Source organism: Hippocampus guttulatus, chromosome 22 (assembly GCF_054856545.1).
Source record: "Hippocampus guttulatus isolate MCC_2025c chromosome 22, RoL_Hgut_1.0, whole genome shotgun sequence".
Lineage (NCBI taxonomy): Eukaryota > Metazoa > Chordata > Actinopteri > Syngnathiformes > Syngnathidae > Hippocampus > Hippocampus guttulatus.
This window is the reverse complement of record NC_141282.1, coordinates 5,195,173-5,216,030: the sequence shown is the minus strand read 5'-3', so window position 1 is coordinate 5,216,030 and position 20,858 is coordinate 5,195,173. Positions and strand designations below refer to the sequence as shown.

The 20,858-nt window shown below is 48.9% G+C and overlaps 1 protein-coding gene across 1 annotated transcript in view; it reads right to left on the bottom strand.

Annotated features, from left to right (window-relative positions):
* Positions 1 to 20,858, bottom strand: part of snd1 (staphylococcal nuclease and tudor domain containing 1) — an 83,742-nt gene that overhangs the window by 47,628 nt on the left and 15,256 nt on the right. Inside the window, exons 12-16 of the mRNA XM_086103445.1 lie at positions 17,635 to 17,735; positions 17,430 to 17,540; positions 16,126 to 16,198; positions 13,544 to 13,685; positions 10,378 to 10,487 (exon numbers count right to left, since the gene is read on the bottom strand). Coding sequence (XP_085959571.1) covers positions 10,378 to 10,487; positions 13,544 to 13,685; positions 16,126 to 16,198; positions 17,430 to 17,540; positions 17,635 to 17,735 — 537 coding nt within the window. The remainder of the gene's footprint in view (positions 1 to 10,377; positions 10,488 to 13,543; positions 13,686 to 16,125; positions 16,199 to 17,429; positions 17,541 to 17,634; positions 17,736 to 20,858) is intronic.

The window sequence follows — 20,858 nt, the reverse complement described above, 5'->3', positions numbered from 1 at the left end:
GAATCAAAGCTAAAGAGGCATCAAACGGGGGCGTGAATGGCCCAAACCGACGGGCCGCACGTTGTGGGGAGTGTGGGGGGGTAGTCGAGTGTATGCAAATGACAAGTTTACATAACCGGACTGACAAGGAATTGGGTGTGTTGGGGGGGGGGGGGGGGGGGGGGTTGGAGGCGTACCTGCAGTCTCTCGCCTGTCTTATTAGAACGTGAAAAGTGCAGCGGTTAGCTTAGGGCGTTTAATGGCGTCTAATGACGTCCGGGGGGGGGGGGGGGGGGGCGATGTGTGTGTGCATGGCACTTGAACTCGGGAGATTGTTTTCATCTTGTGTCAGAATTATGGGGGGAGGAACTAGATGTTCCGGCAAAGGAAGGCTTGTGGCGTCAGTTGAGGACCGCGCGATAATAACACTGAGGGGTGGGGTTGGGGGGGGGGTCTGCTTAAATACCAAAGGGCCGCGGCTTAATTAGTACCTTGTCAGATGTGAGCTCCACTTCCCACTAATAATTGTCATTGGACTGTGGGGAGAGAGAGGGGGGCGGGGGTAGTGTAAGCCCACCGCAGTGCAGCATCCGCTCGCTCGGCCCGACAAAAATCACTTACAGTGACATTGACGAAGGCTTTGCTTGCCGTTTCTGGCTTTGTGTTGATGAGTCAGCCTGCGTTTTAAATATTTGAGCGCATTCTGCAAACGCCACCAGATAAAGCCTGTCAGCATTTCACCGCGGGGAGATTCTTAAAAAAACACACACACACACGCACACACCATAAAAAAACACATTTTCAAATCTGTCAGGAGGCTGACACAAGCTTAAAGTAAATCATTTGCTTAAGTTATGTCCATACATTGGTCTCAAAGCGGTAATGTTACCATAAATGACAATCAATGCGCAAATGGCGTCAGCGCACTCCGGCTCACGATAGCGTGACGGTCTTTCATGGGTGTGCTATAAAAGGCCTCTTGTCATGCTCATCAGTCAACGCGACCGTGGGGTCATCCGTCAGCCAATGGGCTCGGCCGTTACTGAAGGGCACGTCTCCTTGGGAAACGCTCCGCTCCATCTCTCCCTCACGTTTGCTTTTTTTTTTCTCCCTCCCCTTTTCCCTACCGCGCCTCCAATCCGTCCCCCTCCTCGCCCGGTCTATTTATTAGCAATCATGAAAGAGGAAGTTACGTAAATGGAATCTTAGCGATAAGAGATCAAAGAACATAAAGGTGATTAATTAAAAAAATAAAATTTTAAAAAAGAACAGGTGCAGCAAAAAGGCAGAGCGGCGGCGCGGGGGGAGGAAGCGAGCGGCGCAAATGTGATGCAAGAGTGCCAGCTACAGATGGAACGGGGGATATGAACGCCAGGGCCATGTGGCCACCACAGGAGGACAACGACCACGACGAGCGGGATGAGGGAGGGCAAGCGGTGGATGTGAACTGCTGATACCAGTGACGGACGGACAGGGCCACTGGGAGTAGCTCGGGAGTGGGAAGCAAGGGAGGGGGTGGCCGGTCGGAGAGAATATGAGAGTTGGAGGTTCACGAGGTCAGCACAAACGAGACTGCAGGGGACAATTATTGGCAAAATGCAGGCATATGCACGCGTGCGCTTCCTTTCAGTGGACGGCCTCTCCGTCTAACAGGTCAAAGCACTGCCACAGCAGCGAATAGCAATCAGAAACGAGGACCCGAGCCTGGTGGTCAAAACGAGCATCTTCCAAATCAGTCAACACTCAGCTCCGAATTCGGTTTAACGGCGAGCGGACGTACACTGTGACTGGCCGGTCTGCGAGTGCAAGCAGGCTATTCTGAGCGGGCCTGCGAGCGTGTTGCCTAGTGAGTCAACATGAGTCAGGGCCGGCCAGAGAGTGCGCTTTGGCGCTCGTGTCAAAGCGAGGCCCTGAAACGGCTTTCAGAATAATTCACGTGACGAGATAGTGTTTCGTACATTCACGTCATCTTGCAGTTAGTTACGCATGCTGTGAAATGGACGCCGCACACTGTACATGCTAGCAAAGTCAACTTGTTTCACACAACAAGCAGTTTGGCAGATAGTTGTCAATTCTTCTTAAAACTTCCAAGATGGTAAATTCCACACCCTGTTGATGCTTGCAGTCAAACCAAACATACAAATGACATATATTATTTAAAATCTAACCCCATGACTTTGCCTTAGGAATGTTAGCTTAATGCTTCCGCAAACACACAACCACCATAGGTGAGCTAACAAATTGCCGCGTATGTGTTTGGGCAACAAATATTTGAACACGAGTGGCAGCAATACATGTCAACTTATCTTTAGCCTTTCTGCAGGAAAAAAAAAAAGGCAAATGTTACTGCCGCTGACTGAGGAGCTGTGACCATCTATTTCATGAACATCAGTATACTGACTGATTGTTGTCCGCTAACAGACGGTGTGACCACTCAGGCAGACTTTTATTGCCCCCTGTTCATCGGTAAAAACCTTCACCCGTGTTTTTGCAGGCACCAGAGACAACGGGAATGGGCGGAGCCTTGCTCTTTTATTTATTTATTTTGCGGGCCCGTCCAGGAGGGCCGATGCCGAGTTCGCCTCGTAAGACACGCCCGGGGCGAGAGGAAGTGAGCGGCAAATGGGGCATATGTGCGGAAGGGAGTGGGGGTAACCACTGATTAAGACACAAACACACAGGCAGGTGGGGATGGGGGGGGAAGTTATTGGCTATAAACTTCACGTCTTTTTTTTTTTTTTTTTTAGATTTACTGCCCAATAGAATTCATAATCGCGCGGGTAAAAACACAAAGTGGACAGGAGCAGCCTCAGATTATTGAAGCTATTTTATGCAATTTAAAAATAAAATAAAAAGGAGGGTGGGGCACAAACAAGAGTGTTCAACTTTGTGTATTTACCTTTGGTCAGTAACAAAGGAATGTTTTTATGGAAGGGGGTGAGAAATAAGGAGATTGCTTTTCCGTCAAGTAAGCTGCAAGAGCGCGAGACGATTGTTGTGGGGGGCCAGGGGGGTTTTCATCTTTTCTCAGCGAGGAATAAACGTCTGGGTGCCGACGTTTGGGGGGATTGAGCAGGGGTGGAATTGGGGTGATAAAATGGCGCCCTGCATTGCCGCAGACATTGAAGAAAAGGCAGCAGGGACCAAATGTAGTTAAAAAAAAAAAAACGAGGAAAAGAAATTCAAGTCAAATGTTATTTATGATTTTCTATGCGAGCAGCCCCCCCCCAAAAAAACGTGAGAGAAATTTTAACACTTTGCATAGCTTGTAATTGTCGCGTTGACTTAAAAAGTTAATCGCGGCGATGCTGCGCTATGCATAGCACGCCGCGCGATGAAAGCAATGTCAAGATGAAAGCGGGCGACGGGCTGCGCGGATCACTCGCAAATTTTCATGTCGGGGGCAGAAAATTATTCAGGCGCTGCGGCAAACGCTGGCATATGTAAATAAGAGCGCATCGAGGCCGGCCGAGTTGTCAAGTCAATGTTATTTACTATTAAGTGGCATCTGAATACGGGTTTGGGACAACGTATTGATGGTTTCAAGTTTTCGGGGTCTGAAATGATAAGTGACACGTCGCGTCCTCGAAACGGGCAGGCGGCAAGAAGTTTCATCTGTACAAACGTCAAAGGAACTTCTTCATCAAGGGGGTGGCAATGGGTGAAGAAAAAAAAAAGAAATAAAAACAGATTTGTGAGATGTCTTAAAACCTACTGTGGGGGAAAAGACTAAAAGCAAAGGGAGGGAGGGAATCAATTAATTTTTTTAAGAGCAAGGAAGTACTCTGGACAGATCTGGGCAAATTGGTGGGCTTTGTTTCAGGAAATGATTCCAAGGGCAGCCTAACATACATCGACTTGAAGCCAATAAAACAAAAAGTGACAAAAATAGATTTCTTGCTGTGTCCCAGGAAAATGTTGCCTGATGAAGTATCAATGAAGTCACAGATGTGAAGCAGGTCTCAGAAAGTGCAAACAATTTTCAAGCAATTTGTAAAGGAAATAATCACTTCTGACAAAAGCTACTGGGGGGGGGGGGGTCAAGTCACCGTTGCATGACTCTCCATCAAAAATAAAACAGTGAATCCCGAAATGACCCCTTTAACGCAGCCCCCGAGGCCATGTTCTGTCTGGAGCGAGCCGCGGCCCCTTTTCCGAGTACACAAGCCCACATTCTTTGAACGAGCCAATTTTCCTGAAGGGACAAGAGCTCCGTCGGGCCGAGCCGGCACGGAGCAGATGATTTTATAAAGACGTCGACGCGGAAAGCGGAATCAACGGTTGGGTGTGTGGTGGGGGGGGGGCAGGAGAGTAGACTTGGCAAGCGCTCGGCCTCCCACTCGCTTGGCAGCGCAGGCACAAACTGTTTGCTCACAGCGGTACATGCGTCCATTAGCATTGTTCCAGGAGATAATAACTTGCCGTGCGCACTTTTGAGTGCCACTTCTCCGCCAAAAGCGGCGGCGAGGCGCAAGGTGGCAGACGGAACAAATATGGTGGGCAAAGGTATGGCACTAAGCTAATACAATTGACTGGAGCAGAAAGTCATCAAATATTACGAGTTTACTGGTCATTTGGTGGCTCTCCAATAACGTGAAAATTTTCCATTTTTTTCCAAATGATCAATTATCGTGCATTTGGAATTGTTGGTATGAAGAGTGACTCGGCGACTGCTTGCCGTGGAAGCGAGTGCGTCGCGTTTATTAAGAGCTCCACGGCCAGCGGGCATTTTGGAAGAACGACGAGGAGCCTGCAAAACCTCGGCCGGATGTTTCGAATTGCACGCTGACGTCGGAAGCAAATTAGCCTGGATCCTTTGAAGTGCCGATTGTTGAAAGCGATGACAACTGCGACAATTAAACGTCGGGTCTTCGTGGCGGGCCGAAGCAAACGCTCGGGCTTTGAAGAAATCTGAGCTGGCGGCAGAAGCCTTTCAAGAAAGCCACAGCGCCCCCGCCAGCGTTTCACGGGACCCCTCCTTTGCGCACCGAGCCAGCCGAGGGGGTTTGAAAGAAAGCCATTTTTTTTCTCCTATAGTGCACATGTGCATCTCCTCCAGTCTGTCGCCCACTGCTGCCATTATCATGATCTGAATTCAAAGCTCACAGCCCAATCCCCTGATGTTTTTTTTTTTTTTTTAATTCCGAAAAGATTTTGCCAGGCTCGTCCTTCCTTTTATGTCCCCAACTCTCCTTTGGGGAAAACAGAGGAAAAGAAAGGTTGGCAAGTGGTTGCCTGAGAGGACGGAGAGTTGCTGATCGCTGACACCGGCGCCGAGATAGCCGCCGCGTCTTGTAAAGAAACGGAAAGGAGATGCTGAGATGGGCACGGGATTGAGGAAGGGATGCTGGGCTAAGCTGGTCAAGGATTAACGCCTTTAAAATCTTTCCTCGTCGCAGACTTCGTTTTTATTTATTCTTATCTGTCAAGCCGGCGGGTGCGTGGAGATAATAAAAAAATAAAATAAATATGAAAACATGCCAGAGAAAGGGTCAGAAATGAAAGACATAATGGGGGTGGTGGGTCAGTGGTGGGGGGGGGGGCATCTCCTCAACAGGGGCTGGATGCCGATAAGTAAATAAAAAGGCCTGCTATTTAATGCTGAAAAACCGAAAAGCTGTTTTCACAAGATATTCAGTAAGCAGGGCTTTTTTTTTGCATTTCCAGTCAAATGTAAGTATAACTAGTTAAAAAAAATTGCATTGACTACAGCTTAGATCAAATTGTGTTGAGTTGGACTGTTCAAACTTTTTTTCTACAGAGAGACAAATTCAGAGAAAAGGAGAAGAGCTGTCACTTTATGTTTATGAAAGCTACAAAAAAACATGCACTGTTTTTTTTTTTTTTTTTTTTTTTTTTTTTTTTTTAAAGTGAGCCCACGGTTCAACATTTGAACGACAGACACAGCAGGATGCTAACTAGCTAAACCTTGATTCTGACTGCGCGGCGTCTCTCCGAGTCACGCGACAAGAGAGATGAACTACATTGTTGGCCGCCGACGGTTTGGAGGTTTTGCGCAAGCGGTCTTTAACGGCGCCCGTGGTTCATGTGGCAGCTGCGCGGTCTGCGAACTGCTTTATAGTCATGTGCCGCATTAGCAGCAAGCGCTATTGACAAACGCATGACATCATGTTCGATTTGTTGAGACGTCAGGGTGCAGGCGGGTTTATTGGCGAGAAAAGAATCCAGACTGAAAATGGAATTGGTCCAAATGTTCGTGGACGACGAAGACCTTTCTACCCATCCAGCGTAGCTTCCTATTTGTCTACCGAGCGACCGATCTATCAGTCTACGTTTGTGTCAATCTCTCACCCTACCAAGTAGCGAATTCCATGTCTCAATGCTCTCTTGATAATTCAATACAGAACAGCACCTCTTCATCCAAATGTGAATTTGATCAAATTGAACGTTTAAACGCTCCCTTTCTTGAGAAAGAAGGTTATTATCCCGTCAAAGCCCAATTCAATAAGTGCAATTTCACCCACAATGGCAGAGGAGTCAAATAAGGCCAAAAGAACTCAAGGAGGAGTTAAAAAAAAAAAGTTGAATACCAAGAGTGACCTGGCGAATGAAATGTGGCGCAGCACGAGCGGCATCAGCATTCCGTCGCCCTAATTGACGGCAAAGAGTGCCGCAGTGCCCTTCAGGTAGGAGGGGAAAAGGGCTGAGAGGATTCGGCTGGTCCCCAGGCGCCGCGCGACCGCGTCTTTGAACTCTTTGCGGAGTGTATGTTTATCAAGAGTGGCTGGCCACGTTGCCATTCCGTCACACACACACACAAGCACACACTTGATGCGCAAGGTCGTCCCCGTAAACGAGTCGGGGCAATAAAGCGGTAAGCAGGTTTCTCCCTTCGCTCTCATCTCAGGCCGTCTCTATTCAGGCCCATCCATCTCTCCGCTGCCGTAATGGCATGAAAGCAGTTATGTGGGTCGCCCTATTCGCACCCCCGGGCTATAATTCACCATTTTCAAGGGTTAGCGCCGTCCACACGCCCGCCCCCCTGCCCCCTTTTGCCCCCCCCCCTCATGCGTGATTGCAAAACCAAAAAAACCAAGATAAGACAATCTCCAGCGGGAATCAGATGGCCAGTCCCGTTCGCCATAAAAGCTATTTATGTTCATAAAAGCGCTTTAATATTTCCTCGGGTTGCAGGTTTATTTATTTATATATATATTTTAAGGTTGTTATCTTAGGATACGTGGAATAAATCTCCTGGCGGAGGAGCATTTTTCATTTGCTTGGGATGACCGGGACTCAACAGTGGGTGAAATGATGAATGGCTCATAAAGCAGCAACAACAACGCGGCTGTATGGAACACAAACGCGATTCAACAAAGATTAACCACACAAGCCGTAATTAATCTCGCGGAGAGAGAGAGAGAGAGAGAGAGAGAGAGAGAGAGAAAAAGAGAGTAAAATGGGCCTTTATACGGACAAGTCACGCTTTACACACTGTCCAACGCGGTCAAGCTGTTGATCCGCGTTTATGAATGTGCGAGGGCGCCCCGTCTCGGTGGCCGTAAAGCAGCTGGAATCTATGATATGAGCCTGTCTGCGCTGGTGGTTTGTTTAACTACGGAGTGCGGTGTTGAAAAAAGGACCCAGGGGGGCTGCTCACTGTCCCCCCCCCCGCCTACTACCGCCGCCCGTCTGTCTAGTTTCGCTGGGCAGGAAACCGCGGCATACATTATGCAACGTCTTCCTCGGATGCACATTTCGCATGCTGGTGGGTAGCGTACGACGGGGGGGCTGGTGGGAATGGAGTGAAAAACACAAGTACCTGCAGGAAAGGTCGTTACGATGAAAGAGACACCGCCAACGGCCGCCGAGTTGCGGTCGTCGCATAATCGGCCTTGCGCCAGAATAATTCTGGGCGGGATTGGAAAATCAATGCGAGTGCATGGACGCTGCGGCAGATGCTGCCCCCGCGGGCTAAATAAGCGACGTAAAAGAGGCTCGAATGTATGAAGGACTCGCGGCGGGGAAAGGGGGGGGGGGGGCGCTAAGTGAATTGATTCGCGTTGCGCTGCTCCATGTGGTCGGTTGAACCGATTGCGACGGAGGCTCTGAATAAACTTGAAGAGGTCAATTAAGATTGGAAAATCCTGCCGATTGGACGGGAAGTTCAAGAAAGTTGCAGAGAGGCAGCCACGCTGGGGTCGTTAAGAAATCTTCCAGGTGATCAATCGCTGCTCAGGTTCTGCAACCAGCGCTCTGAGAAGACCCTGTGCGTGAAAACCGAGTGACATTGCGGCGCCGTTCCAATTGGAGTTACATAAAAACGGTGCCAAATTGGCAGAATTACGTCATGGGCGCCAATATTGTCGGCCACGCAGACGTCTCGGTCTCGACTCATTAAAAATGCAGCACGCTGCATCCGGATTCATTTTAAGGCTGCCTCGTTGGCTTCCGCTTTGTACCAACGCAACAGGACATGAGTGATTGTGTCCCATCTCGAGCTGACTCATCCCGGAGAAAAGGCTTGGGGGTGGGGGGTTAGGCATTGAAGTCGCAACCCGGGAGTGTCGAAGAAAATCGACAAAAGGCTCACAGTGTTCGTCTGGGAAGGGGGGGGGGGGTGAGAGAAATTCAACAGAAGACGGAAAGAAAAAGAAAAATGTCTGAGGAGTGACGCGATTACGGGTACAAGGTTTCTGTGGCGCCAACTCATGCCGGGGACACTGCTGGAAAACAACACGACACACACACAGAGTGGCGAAAAAAAAGGTACAAGGTGAAGGATTAGATGAGAAGGTGAGGGGCAGGTGGTTCGGATTTCTGTTTTTTTTATTTTTTATATCAGGTTTAAAGTGAGGAAAAAGGAATCGGCAAATTGCAGAGCAGCAGCGAGAGTCAAACACGCAAACAGACCCGTTGAGTCGACATCAACAGCATCAAATCAACAAAAGCCCTTCGCTGATGCTTGCTGCAGTGAAGAATGCCGCCAAATGTCATTCGTGTGAAACGCACGCAATCAAGCGCCATTCAGAGATGAATCCTCCGCGCAAATCGCGCCCGGCATTCGTACTCGAGAACCGCGACGGGTCAGCGGAAGGACGGACCGCTTCATCCCCGGCGTCCCGCATTACATATTTATTTGAGCCGGGGCCACAGACCTCTTCGCATGGGCCCTCATTAGCCGTGGCTCTTGCACTTCCTCTCACCTCTGCGCTTCCTCGCGTGCTTTGTTTTCTTTTGCGCCTTTTGAGGAACTTTAAAAGCAGAGATTCGAGTACGAGTGGGCGGAAGCTTCTATTTTGGCCAGTTAACACGTCAAAAGCCTGTTTAACTGGGGAAAAACAAACGCACGCTCCCAAACCGTTCACGAAAACCAACAGTGCAATAACCCCTCAGATCCGGGTCAGCATGACTTGAACTAGGTGCTCTTGCTCATATTCTGAAGTGGGCCTGTTCGCACTACCAACACAAATAACAGGTGACCGTCCGTCACGTAGAAACGCTGCATTGACTCATGACGTTTGCGTACCCGACGAGGCAAAAAGGCTTACTTTATCAAGTTACGCACCCCCCTGCCAGAAAAAAAAAAACTATTTCCATTACAATCAAACACCAAAGGACACGAGTGTCAGCCACCCGACACAAAAAGGCCTTTACAAGCCGAGATAGCGATGAAGAGTGGCGAGAGGAAATTGTGTGTGTGTGTGTGTGTGTGTGTGTGTGTGTGTGTGTGTGTGAGTGTGTGAGTGTGTGTGTGTGGCCTGGGTAAGTAAGCGGTGGCAGGATTATAGCAAGCTCCCCAATTGTGGCTTTGGGCCATTCGCCGCTTCCTATGAAAAAAGCCATTAGCATGTGAATGAACGGGCACACAGGATGGAGTTTTCCAAAGCCCGAACGCGCTGATCCGCAACCAGGTGAGCCGAGAACACACTGGAAGGGAGAATTTCAGTCGAGAAACGGTTGCTGCTCGCCGCGATTTTACCGAAGGTCGGACCTGTCAAGCTTTTAAGTGCCTTTCAGATTCTTTGACGCTGCGCGACTTCCTTTGGTTTGCATCCCTGAACCATTTGTTTCATTTACATCACGCCAGTTCCTGTTTACTGGCAACACGCGTGTGTTTTTCATTGCCGCTGTTCATGTTGTGATGCACGGGCGGTTCGCTTTTTTATTTTCAAAATCGATAAGCCCGTGATTATAAAGTGAGTTAAACCTGAGTCGTTTTAAATACGCCGCTCTGCTAAATTGGATTTTTTGACATGGTGGCGTGCACAGCAAAACAAGAGCAGACGTTTTTTTTCCCTTTCCGCCCCCCAGGTGAGGCCTCGCCGCAGTCATAAAAGTAAAATAGACATTGGTCACACATCATTGCGCCAAAATGCACTCTCAGATACAATGGCGGGTTTTAGCGCCGACACGTCGGGAGGCGGGAGGACTTACCTCTCTTTGCATCACCAGCTCTTTGGTGAACAGCATGGCCTCGTCGCTGAAAGGATCCGCCACCTGCATGCCCCCGGGGGTGTTCCTGGAACTGCGTGGACACTCGATACCTGAGTCACACACACACAACAAAACCGGCGCTGGAGTTACAACACAAGTTTTGGGAGACATCGGGGACCGATATTCGATCACCGCGAGATTAAATGCCGCCTTCATTTGCGACAAGCAGACTTCTGCCTATTTTTGGCGCGATGTGAACAAAGTCTGTCGGGATGATTCAGAGGTTACATGGTTTCAAAAGTTTTGGAAAGGCCGCCTTCGGAGATTACACGCGGACGACAATGTATCCGGCCGAGAGGAAACGTGCACCTACAAACTATGAAATAATCATGACGCAAGATCGCGTCCCCGAGGCTCACGATGCTTGAATTAATCATCGCAACACTGGCAAGCACTTTGCGTCATACCGGAGGACGCGGCGACGTTCCTGAATCTCGGTTCCCGTCGACCTAAGTGACTTTGCGTTCTCGCCGCATTAAAGTCGACAAAATGACTTGTCGGTGACTCGAAAGGTTCTGCCAACGCCGGAGTGCCGCGGACGGGACGGGGCCATGTTGTGTTTGAATTTGTGTCAAAACGAGTCAAGGCATTGAGCTGTAACAAGGTCTGTATGGTGCCTTCTCCCAAATTATTTTCACAACTGAAATTTGTTAAGCTCGTCGTAGGCTCGCCTCTTGGGTATTTCTCAACTTTGCAGAATGTCCGGATCAATATTACCTTTCATCAGATTAAAACTCCTTTTGTGAAAGTGGAGTGAAAGCCTTCCGGGTTCACTATGTAATTAAGACGGGGGGGCAAGGCGGGCAGCCAAAAAAAAAAAACGCAGGACGGGCAGCGACGTGGCGACTTTATGGAGTGCACCAACTTAAGTGGCCGGCATTTTTTTATTGTTGTTCAGAGCATAACAGAAGACGCCCTCCCATGCTCGTACAACTTGGGAGGCCTGGATTCAGAACGAGATATTTTCAACATAGCTGTCCCTAAGGGCTGGAACTAGCAATGTAAGCTCCTCCCCACAGAACACCCGGTCGCCTCGGTGCCGATGCTTACGTAACTCCCCCCTGCCACTGAGAAGAACATCTGGCCCAATCCTCTCAACCAATCCTCACATTCCTACATACCCACTTGGGCTAGGGCAAGTGATGAGTGACAAGCACACTTTGAATTTTGAAAAAAAAGATGGTTCGACAAAGCATACTGTAGAGAAGAAGGGCTACCTACACGGCAGCGATACGCTCGACGGGGCGCGCGAAGTGGGCTTTTTGCTGTTGCACGCGGTTATGGTCAGAAACGGCCAGAGTGAAGGTGCGAGCAGCTCGGGAGCGATGACGAAAATAAAAATAAAATAGACAAATGGCTGTAAGCGGCATGCTTGTGCGTAGTGCGTCATGCTGACGCAGTAAATCCTGGCTGATGGCCGTCTCATCCTTTTTGACAGATTGCTGCTCGACGTACCTTTCAAAGCGCCCTTCACCTGCCGCCGCCTCCCCCCTCAAACAAACAGACCCCCCCCCCCCCAAAAAAAAAAGCCTGGTGAAAGTTTCAAGCGGCCTTCACAATTGACGTACTTCAGCGTGTCAGCTGTGCTTCCCTTTAGCAAAGCGCCGAGCTTTGCTTTTATCTGCTGGCCTGTCCTCTCTGCTTTAGAGCTTCACCATTTTCATTTCATTGACGCTCGGAATTGGCCCTTCCTGTGTGAACACCCCCGATCAGAACTTCGCGCAGCCTTTCAACACCAGAGAAGAAAAGCGAGGTTGATTTCACATTCAGTCACTCCCGACTTGAAACAGCAGCTTCATGTTGCGCAATCGCACGCTTTGAGGTGCCACCGTGTGTGTGTGTGTGTGGGTGGGGGGGGGGGGGGGGGTGTTAAATGAGTATAAAGAACTTAGCGTCTTCAAACAGGAGTCAACACCAATCAGCTCGAGATCTCTGCATCGCTTCGACAGTCTCCCACTGCATTGTTAAAGAATGCATTAAAAAAAAGAACATTTGGCATTGACTGATTATCGTTCGGAAGGAACATGGCTAATGAAAAAATATGACTAATACAGTCGTGTTTTGACAGCAGCCCGCTGCGAATACATCGATATGACGCAGAAACTTCAAAGAGTGGGGGCAGGGGGGGGGGGGGGGGCGGAAGTTGACATTTAGCCTTAAAAATAAATGAACGGGGCATTAATGGCTGCGCGCAGAGGTGTCAAGACGCTAATGGGAATGGAAGCTAAAAATAAACAGAACAGCAAAGAGGTTCATTTGTAGCACTCTGGGCTAATCTGCGCTAATGTGTATATTAAAGACAATGCGTGTTGTCTCATTTCTTCAATCGACTTTCATGCCCCGGCAGGCTTCTTCGCATTTTGCTAATAACCTCTGCTTTCATATCAAATGCAAAGTACGCGCGTATACTAAGCGGGTCTGATTAGGAGAAGATGTCAAACGATCCTCGCGTGTAGATTTCTTATTGGCGAGGGGCTCGCCATTTCATCTTGCGGCAGGCATGTGCACAAAATGTAATTAAAAAACTATCAGCGGCTCGCAAAGACAATCAGTAGCAAATGACAAAAGTAATTAATACATCCGCGACACGGTCACGCGCAATTAGGCCAAACGGCGGATGTTGGCCCGGAAATGTGCGCTGTTTCTTCGAGTGGAAACTTTATTGCAAAAAAAAAAAAAAAAAACCCCATCAAGCATCAACTTTGCTGAGCTGAAGCGCTAAGTAAACGCCGGAAAGGAGAGAGGCGGAAATCACAGCGCAAATATAGCGACGGTTAGCTACTATAGCGACGTGTCAAAGCGAGTGGACGACTTATCTGCCATCTGCCTTTTTTTTTTTTTACCCTTTTCAGAATCCTTCCCTCGACTTCACATCGCTCCCTTCCCACGCACACACCGGGCACAGCGGTGTGCACCGATGGCTGTGAAAGGTCAAAAGCAGCTTTTACATCCAGAGCGCAGTGGCTTTAATTGGGTACATTTTCAATGTGTCCTTGGATCCACATTTTTTTTTTCTTTCTGAAGCTCGGTTTGGTTTTCGGCAAAATTCCCTGCTTAACTCTTGCGTGTGCGCGCGTACGTCGACGGCAGGTTTGTGTGTACGCACCGGCGAGAAGGAAGGTGATGAGGCAAGTCTCTTTGGGCATGTACAGCTTGAGGCGTGAGCCGCTGAAGACGTACTCGACCACCGCCTCCGAGCGTCCGGCCCGCTGCAGGAAGGGCAGGAACTGCTTGGCTTTCTGCGTGTCCTGGCGGACGAAAGGGAAACAAGACGGGGGATTGAGATGAAGAGTAAGTGTGCCGGTTTATAGGGGTGACGAAAGGTGTAAGCAATATTGGATTTTGAAGTCCATTTGAGCAACAAACAAAGCAAAAACAATCTAGTTTGTTGCCAGAAGTAATAAATGGAAGAGAGTTTTTCCAACTTTTTATCAAAAGCAAGCGCAATAGACAAGACGGACGACATTGGCAACGACGGGGGATGTGCTGGCTTTTTTTTGTGTGTTCCCGCAGACATCTTTAAATCTTAGTCAGGCCTAATGAAGTCGACTTCTCAGTGACACGTCTGGAAGCTCATGCAATCCAAAGTAATTCCCAATTCTGCCTCTATCTCAGTCTGCAACAGTGACTCACATGGCCTGTTTTTTATTTTTATTTTTTTGCAATGGCCGGGCCAAAATTACACGCAGGGGGGTAGGGTGGGGGGTCATGTCTATTCATGCAGGGCAGGCAAGAGGGGCTAGGGAATCATAAACACACAAACAAACAAAAAATTTATATGTGCCTACTGCAGGCAAAAAACATGTAGGCACAACAGACCGTTGAGTCACAGCCTGGTGGACTCAGGTTTTCGGTGTGTGTGTGAGTGTGTGTGTGCGCGTGCGCTGTAGAGTGGCCAAGGGAGTGGGAGCAAAGGCTCCGAGGCAAGGATGACGGAGTTCAAACGAGTAATAAACGTTCTCCACTGTCCTCCACTTCGTTGCCATGTTATGACGTCATCACATCGCGACTGCGGCTAGCTCAAGTCAGGTCAGGCTGTAGAAGTTGCCGCTGTGCCCGGGTGGGAGCGCAGCTAAGGTGTCCCCCCCCACCGCCCTGCTTGTTGAACTGCACCCACCGCGATCCAAATCGGCCGCTCGAGTGGGAGCCGAGCGATGCGAGCGCGGCTCTTGTTCACGCCGACACAAGCGCTGCGGCGCGTGGGCGGGGAACGCAGCCTAGCTCAGCACATGATAGGGTAGATCATTACGCAACCTTTAGGAGGTACGAGGTGAGTGCTTTCTCCACTCGGCTGAGTCTCACACGTTTGGCGTGCGCAAAAGCATGCCGGCTCTATTTGTGGACGCCACCCACTATGTGTATATAATCTCTGAGATGATGTATGGGCAAAGAGTGTATTTCTGCCCGTGTGGGTGTGTAGAGATGGAAAGAAGGGGAGGTGGACTTGTAGTGGTTGTTATTTTTGTCTGTTTATTAAGCTGCTGAAATAAGAAATGTCGCAAAGAGCTGCTCTAGGCCACAACTCGCGCCCAGATGCTCACTCGCTTGGCCAGGCCCGTCGAAAGCACGCATCCAATACACAAATAATATCGGACGCACGTTTGATATGAGAATAAAATTCGAATACATTTTGTTACGAATTTGTTTCATGGAACAGATTAAACTCTGAAGTCAAGGTACCACAGTGCTTTGGTCTTCCATTATTAAAGCTAATTAACTATCGACGGCCGCAATTACTCAAGGCACATCGACTGAGCTTAAGTTGTGTTGGCCACACTGTTCTCGCTCCGTCAGCATCGCGTTCCCCCTGTCATGTCATTTGCAACGGAATCCAAGTGTGCGCCGAATAAATCGGGCAAAAATACAGCTGAAGTAACCAAACTTGTCCAAAAAGACAAGAGTCTAATTAATTTGCCCAAATGTCTCTCGAGTGGCCGCGAGTGCGATGTACGAGCGCGCTCGAGTGAGGGAGACAATGAAGCGCTAATGTTCCCAAAGTTCACTGTAGAGTCTTTGGCGGCCGGGACTATTCAAGTGCTTCGTTAAAATGTGTAAGTGTTGCCACGGTGACATGTGTCGAGGCATAATGGCCACTCCAGTAAGTGTGAATTTTAATAAGAGAGGTTTAATAAGACGTTTTTTGTGGTGGTGGTGGTGTGGGACTTTTTCATCGATGCGGTTAGGTTATGATTGGAAGATGGATAACAAACTGGTGGATTATTGACTTGCTGCATTAGAGGAAATTAAAGGCAAGCTAAAGCGCCATGAAATCTAGATCTGGATCACGACTTTCATTTTTGAGGCTCCGTAATGCTGCACGGCCCTCGCAGAATTGAGCCAAGAGGCGGGAGGAGTTTGACAACACTTTCCCGGAGTTAACAGTTTGGTGTGCTCAAGCTAAAAATATCAAATATAAAATAACTGCGTCCCTGTTCTGTGGCAGGCCTCCGTTTAGTTTCGAGAGCGCGCATTAATTGTCGTCATTATTGCATACTGTGTTCTGGATTGCCCTCCGCCAACGCTATCCCATCATCGGGTCGGGCAAATGTGAACAGCTGCAGCGACGCACACTGGGAGTTAATAAGAGACTTCCCGACAGCCAGACTGTCTATTTTGGGGCATTGTTTTTTGTTTTTTTATTTTTTTGGAGGGGGGGATGCAATCTCTGTGACGTTCACGAAGACCTACCCCAGAGATATCGGCCACTCTGTGAATGGGAACCTCCTTCTTGCTGTGCAGCCCCTTCCCGTTCTTGATGGCCCTGCAATCAAAGCAGCAAAAAACATGAAGCCGACATGTCCACAACCAAAGGAGGTCATTTTCTTAAACGTCTACTTTTTTGCCCCCCCAAGGGTTTTAGCACCCCTTAACTGGAAGCGCAGGCTAATCTTAAACAGTGACTCCGCTTGGTGTCTTTAATTTATCGCCGTGCCTTTTCCAGAGATGGCTTTCGAGTATTATGGGTTCGACAAATAGGGGATTAAGGTGTTTGTTTACTCAACTGCAGATGAGGCGGCCTCTCTCGTCAATGGAAAGGGGAGTTTTAAACACCATGAATGAGACTTGGAAAATAAATTTAAGGGCCGCTGTACACCGCGTGATGCTTCCGAAGCCGACTCGGACCCTCCCGACAGTTGGCCGCTCAACCCCGCGACGCTCAAGAGCGCAGGGCCCGGAAGACGCATAAAGATCGCGGCTTTGGGTCTCCGTAGCCTCTTGATTGAACTGCCATTCGGGCTTAGCTTTTGCAGTCTCAAAACGGCGTTTCGAGAACGAGGCCGTGTGTCGCCGTTGAGTTTTGACAATAATGATGGGCGCTATATAAAAAGCCACGAGAGCAGGAGAGTGATAGCCGCCTAGCAGTTTTGCTCTTATGCGCTGCACACACCATCTATATATTAAGTGTGTTTCATCTCCGGCGGGGAGAGAGGCGAGGTTCCTTGCAGGCACTAAAAATACAAGCAAGCCTAAAAGACAGAAACCTCGCAGCAGCTCTAATAAGACCCCCGCTGGGGGAGGGAGAGATTAAGGGAGAGCGGGAGTGGGTAAAGGGAAGGCCAAAGAAGGACAGAAAAGCAAGGTGCGAGAAGAGGGAAAAGGAAGGGAAGTAGCAGAAGCGAGAGAGAGAGAGAACAGACTATAAAAGGAAGCTGCATCTGCTCTACCTATAGCTAGATCTTAATCTACGGCACAATAATAAAGCTGGAACTAAATCTCCCCACTGCACCTCCATATAATTATATTCATAGCAGCTGTATAAAGGGGGAGCCGGCATTCGGGTACGAGTGTGTGGTTTGAATTATACTGTTCCCGCGGTAAAAAATAAATTAAAAAAATCTAGGTTGTGACACGCGGCTAAAATAAAACACAGAAAAGCCGCTTTGGATTGGGGGTGTGTCCTCAATCCATTTCATTCAAGATCCTGACCGTCAAGGACACGCGATGTGATTGTTTGTACGGGCCAATGCGCAGGCTGGCGGTTTGTCGCTCACCGTGCCTCCGCAGCCAGCAGCTCGTCGTAGTGCGAGGAGCGCTGGTCGTCGTCCTGTCGGTACCTGATGACCGTAGCCAGGCCTTTGCTGACCAGAGCCTCTGCAATGTTACTGTGGGCAAGATTTTGACATGAAGAAAAAGAAAATGGCGGCAAGATCCGGAAACGCATTCAAAATGGTGTTCTCGTGCTGGTGGATGACTTACATGCCACCAATGGTGACTGTGGCACAGGTGCGCTCCGAGAAGGCCGGGGTGCTTTCGCCTGGGCCGGTTGCTGCTCTGATGTAGTCCACCGTCACGTTGACCTTAAAAAAATATATAATAATAAATTGTATCAATGAAATATTCAACTAAAATGTACCCAAAGGAAGCACAAGTTAAAGTCATCGTAATTGGTTTTGGGGGGAGGTGTTTTGACTTGTGCTGTAGGCTGGTGGTGGGAGGAAGGAGGGTGTTCTCAAGGTCACCCCAGTCAGTGTGCATCATGTCAGGCATGAGCGCAGACCTCCCAAGAGGATGAGCACGGGGGGGTGTGGGCACAAGAACACACAGAGCGGAGAGCCCGCATGACTCGGCGCCGTGTTCTCCGCACCAACTCCCCGGAGACCAATTCAAACGCCCCCGAGATGCGCTTTTGTCACATGACTCGTGCGGGGAGCTTTCGCTACGTGGTACAAAGTTAGGCGCTCGGCAGAAAGGGGGGAAGGCTGGAGTGTAACGGTGCACAAAACGTGAGGTTTTTTTTTTTCTTTTTTCAAATCAAAAGGCGCAATGGGACTGATCAAAAGAGGATCATTGAAATAGTTTGATGCCGACCCGGTGGAATCGTAATGAAGACGCCAGCTTGAGCGCGGACAGGCAGTGATCATCCCGTGTTTATTTTAATTTAGCACTAATTTTATTTTATTTTTTAAAGGTTTGTTTTTTTTCTCTTTTCTGTTAAGTTCCACTGTGGTGTCACGAATGAAATTTCTCTTCAGTGGAGCACGGCAGCTCATGCCGCAGTAATGAACTCATTATGATTCACTTTGGACCTTGGCTGATGGGTATGCAAGGTATTAAAAAATATAAATAAAAAAAAGGAGGGGGAGGGGGGCAACCATGAGGGTCGCTTGTGCCATCGTGCCTTTTCACCGATAAAATCCTGACAAGCCCCCGGGTGACTAAAATAATATAATTTAGTGCTTGCGTGTGAAAAACAGCCTCCGGACGGGCGGCCATTGCGAGAGCATGCAAATAAGCCGCCCGTCTACTTTTCACGTCATAAATTCATTTAACCTCGCTGGCCCTGCGGTCATCCTCCGATGCCTCGTAGCCCAAACATGATACGCGCTTTCATGAGAGTCGCATGAAAATGTGAGGCAATTAAAACAAAAAGCTTTCGATGTTGTGTCCGTGCTTGGCTTTGAATTTTAATGGCCGCACGTGGCCGGGCATGTATAATTGAAAGGGGGAGGTTTCCAAAAAACAAACAAACAAAGATCTTTTAATGAGGGATGCATATAATGAGGTAATTAAAAAGGAGGGTGCAAATGAGAAAAACTTGCGACGCGTATTACGAGCCAAATATGATGCGGAATACAAGTGAAGAAGTGGCACATTTGCGACGCTAGCTGTTCTGTTAAACAGGATCTGAAAACAAATCATTTTCTGTTCACTTGCTCATTTAGCAACGGGGGGGGGGGGGGGGGGGCAAATCAACAATGGAACGGGATGTGTGAATTCATCGCGCGATGGGGATCGTGAACATTTTCGGGTTGAATGTAACTTCAAGCGGTCCCGTTAAAATCATCTTTCAAGTGCATCCGCATCTTAGCGGACGCGGCGCTAGCAGTGCTAATGCGCGAGCAGCTGCACATAACAGGAGCCACTTTTGAGCCCGCAGGATTATCCGAATGTGCTCAAGCCTGATAAGTGGCTTAATGCAACATCTTCATTGGACTATTTTTTATTTTTTTGCTGCTGCTGCTGTTGCTGAGGCTGAGACCCAGGCATACACAACAAGCACTTATAACATTAGCCAAATGGATCATGCAATGATATACTGTATATATAAACTGTCAGAATTGTATGACAACACGTGTGCTATTTGTTGCTCCGAATTTGTCCGGAAAAAAGTTTCTGAAACACAGAAAGTGAGTGACTGACGTGGGTTTGGTGATTACCACCACTTTTGGCTTCATGGTAATTCACTTTCCGTTGGAGATGCTGTGTTGGAAGTAAGTCGCACCAAAAGTGGTCCACTTTGGAGGGTTCCACTGTGCTTATGAAAGAGAAAATATACTAATCGTCGTCAGAAATCAAACCTGGGCCACGCATGGCTGAAAGGAAAATTGAATATGCAAATGACACGCTACTGATAAGAGATGAAAATCACGGCAGTTCCCTTTCAGGGATGATGAATAGCAGCTTTAATGGCGAGCGAGCGGCGTCTTTATTCTGCCGAAGCCGAGCCCACACGGCGTCGTGGCTTTGAGCTTTAGCGGGCCGCTACTCGTGCTTTTAATGCTGAGTAATTTCCCGCGGGTGGGGGGGGGGGCTTGTTTTCTCCCGTGCTGCACTCTGAGCTTAAGACAGGTAATACGACAAACGGGGGAAATGTGCCACGTCAACCTTGTGACTGGACAAGATGTGCCTGCTGTTGATTTTGCGCCTCGGAAGGTGACTCTCACGGTACGCGAATAGGTCAAAGCTAATTATCTTTGGCTATAAAAATAGCTTGGGCGCAGAGCCGTTCTCTCGCCGACTAATGCCGCTCCGCGAAGCTTAGCGCTTCAGAGACGGCGTGACGGCAAGTGGGTCGACTCAACTCCCCAAAACGCAAAGCGGCGTGCGCGCGCGCGCTCCCACCTCCGCCCGACACAACTCCCAAGTAGGTCAAGGTAGCGCAGATGAACATGAAAGCCTCCGGGGGTTAAGTCGTTACGCTGGAAAATAAACACGCTCCCAAAAGCGGGCGAGTGATGGTTTAATCCAAACTAATTCTTTCCCGCTTGCCAAGGCCACCGAGGAGGCTGACACCTTCAAAAAGATTCTTTTTTTTTTGTTGTTTTTACACTACACAGAATTCTACTTGAAACAATGCTGACAGCCTCATCGTTCTCGCCTAAATGGTCCCATTTCCACAAGTCCGTTTTAATGACGATGACTAAAAAAGAGGATGGGATTGGATACGAATGATCAAAGCGAACTCATGTGGCAGTTTCTGGAAGATTAACGGCGGCGCCGTGCGGGTGTTGTAGCACTGCTGTTCAAACGGCGGTGGGTGCGTATGTCCGGGAATCAAGTGCTCTTTATAAAGCTCAGTGGTGGCGGCGGCGTGCTGGGGAGTAAATGACGGCAGCCCCCCCCCCCCCCCCGAGGTCTAAGGGCCCGGCAGATCAATAGACACAAGAGGGGCAAATCAACACGGGTTGTTTGAAAGAACC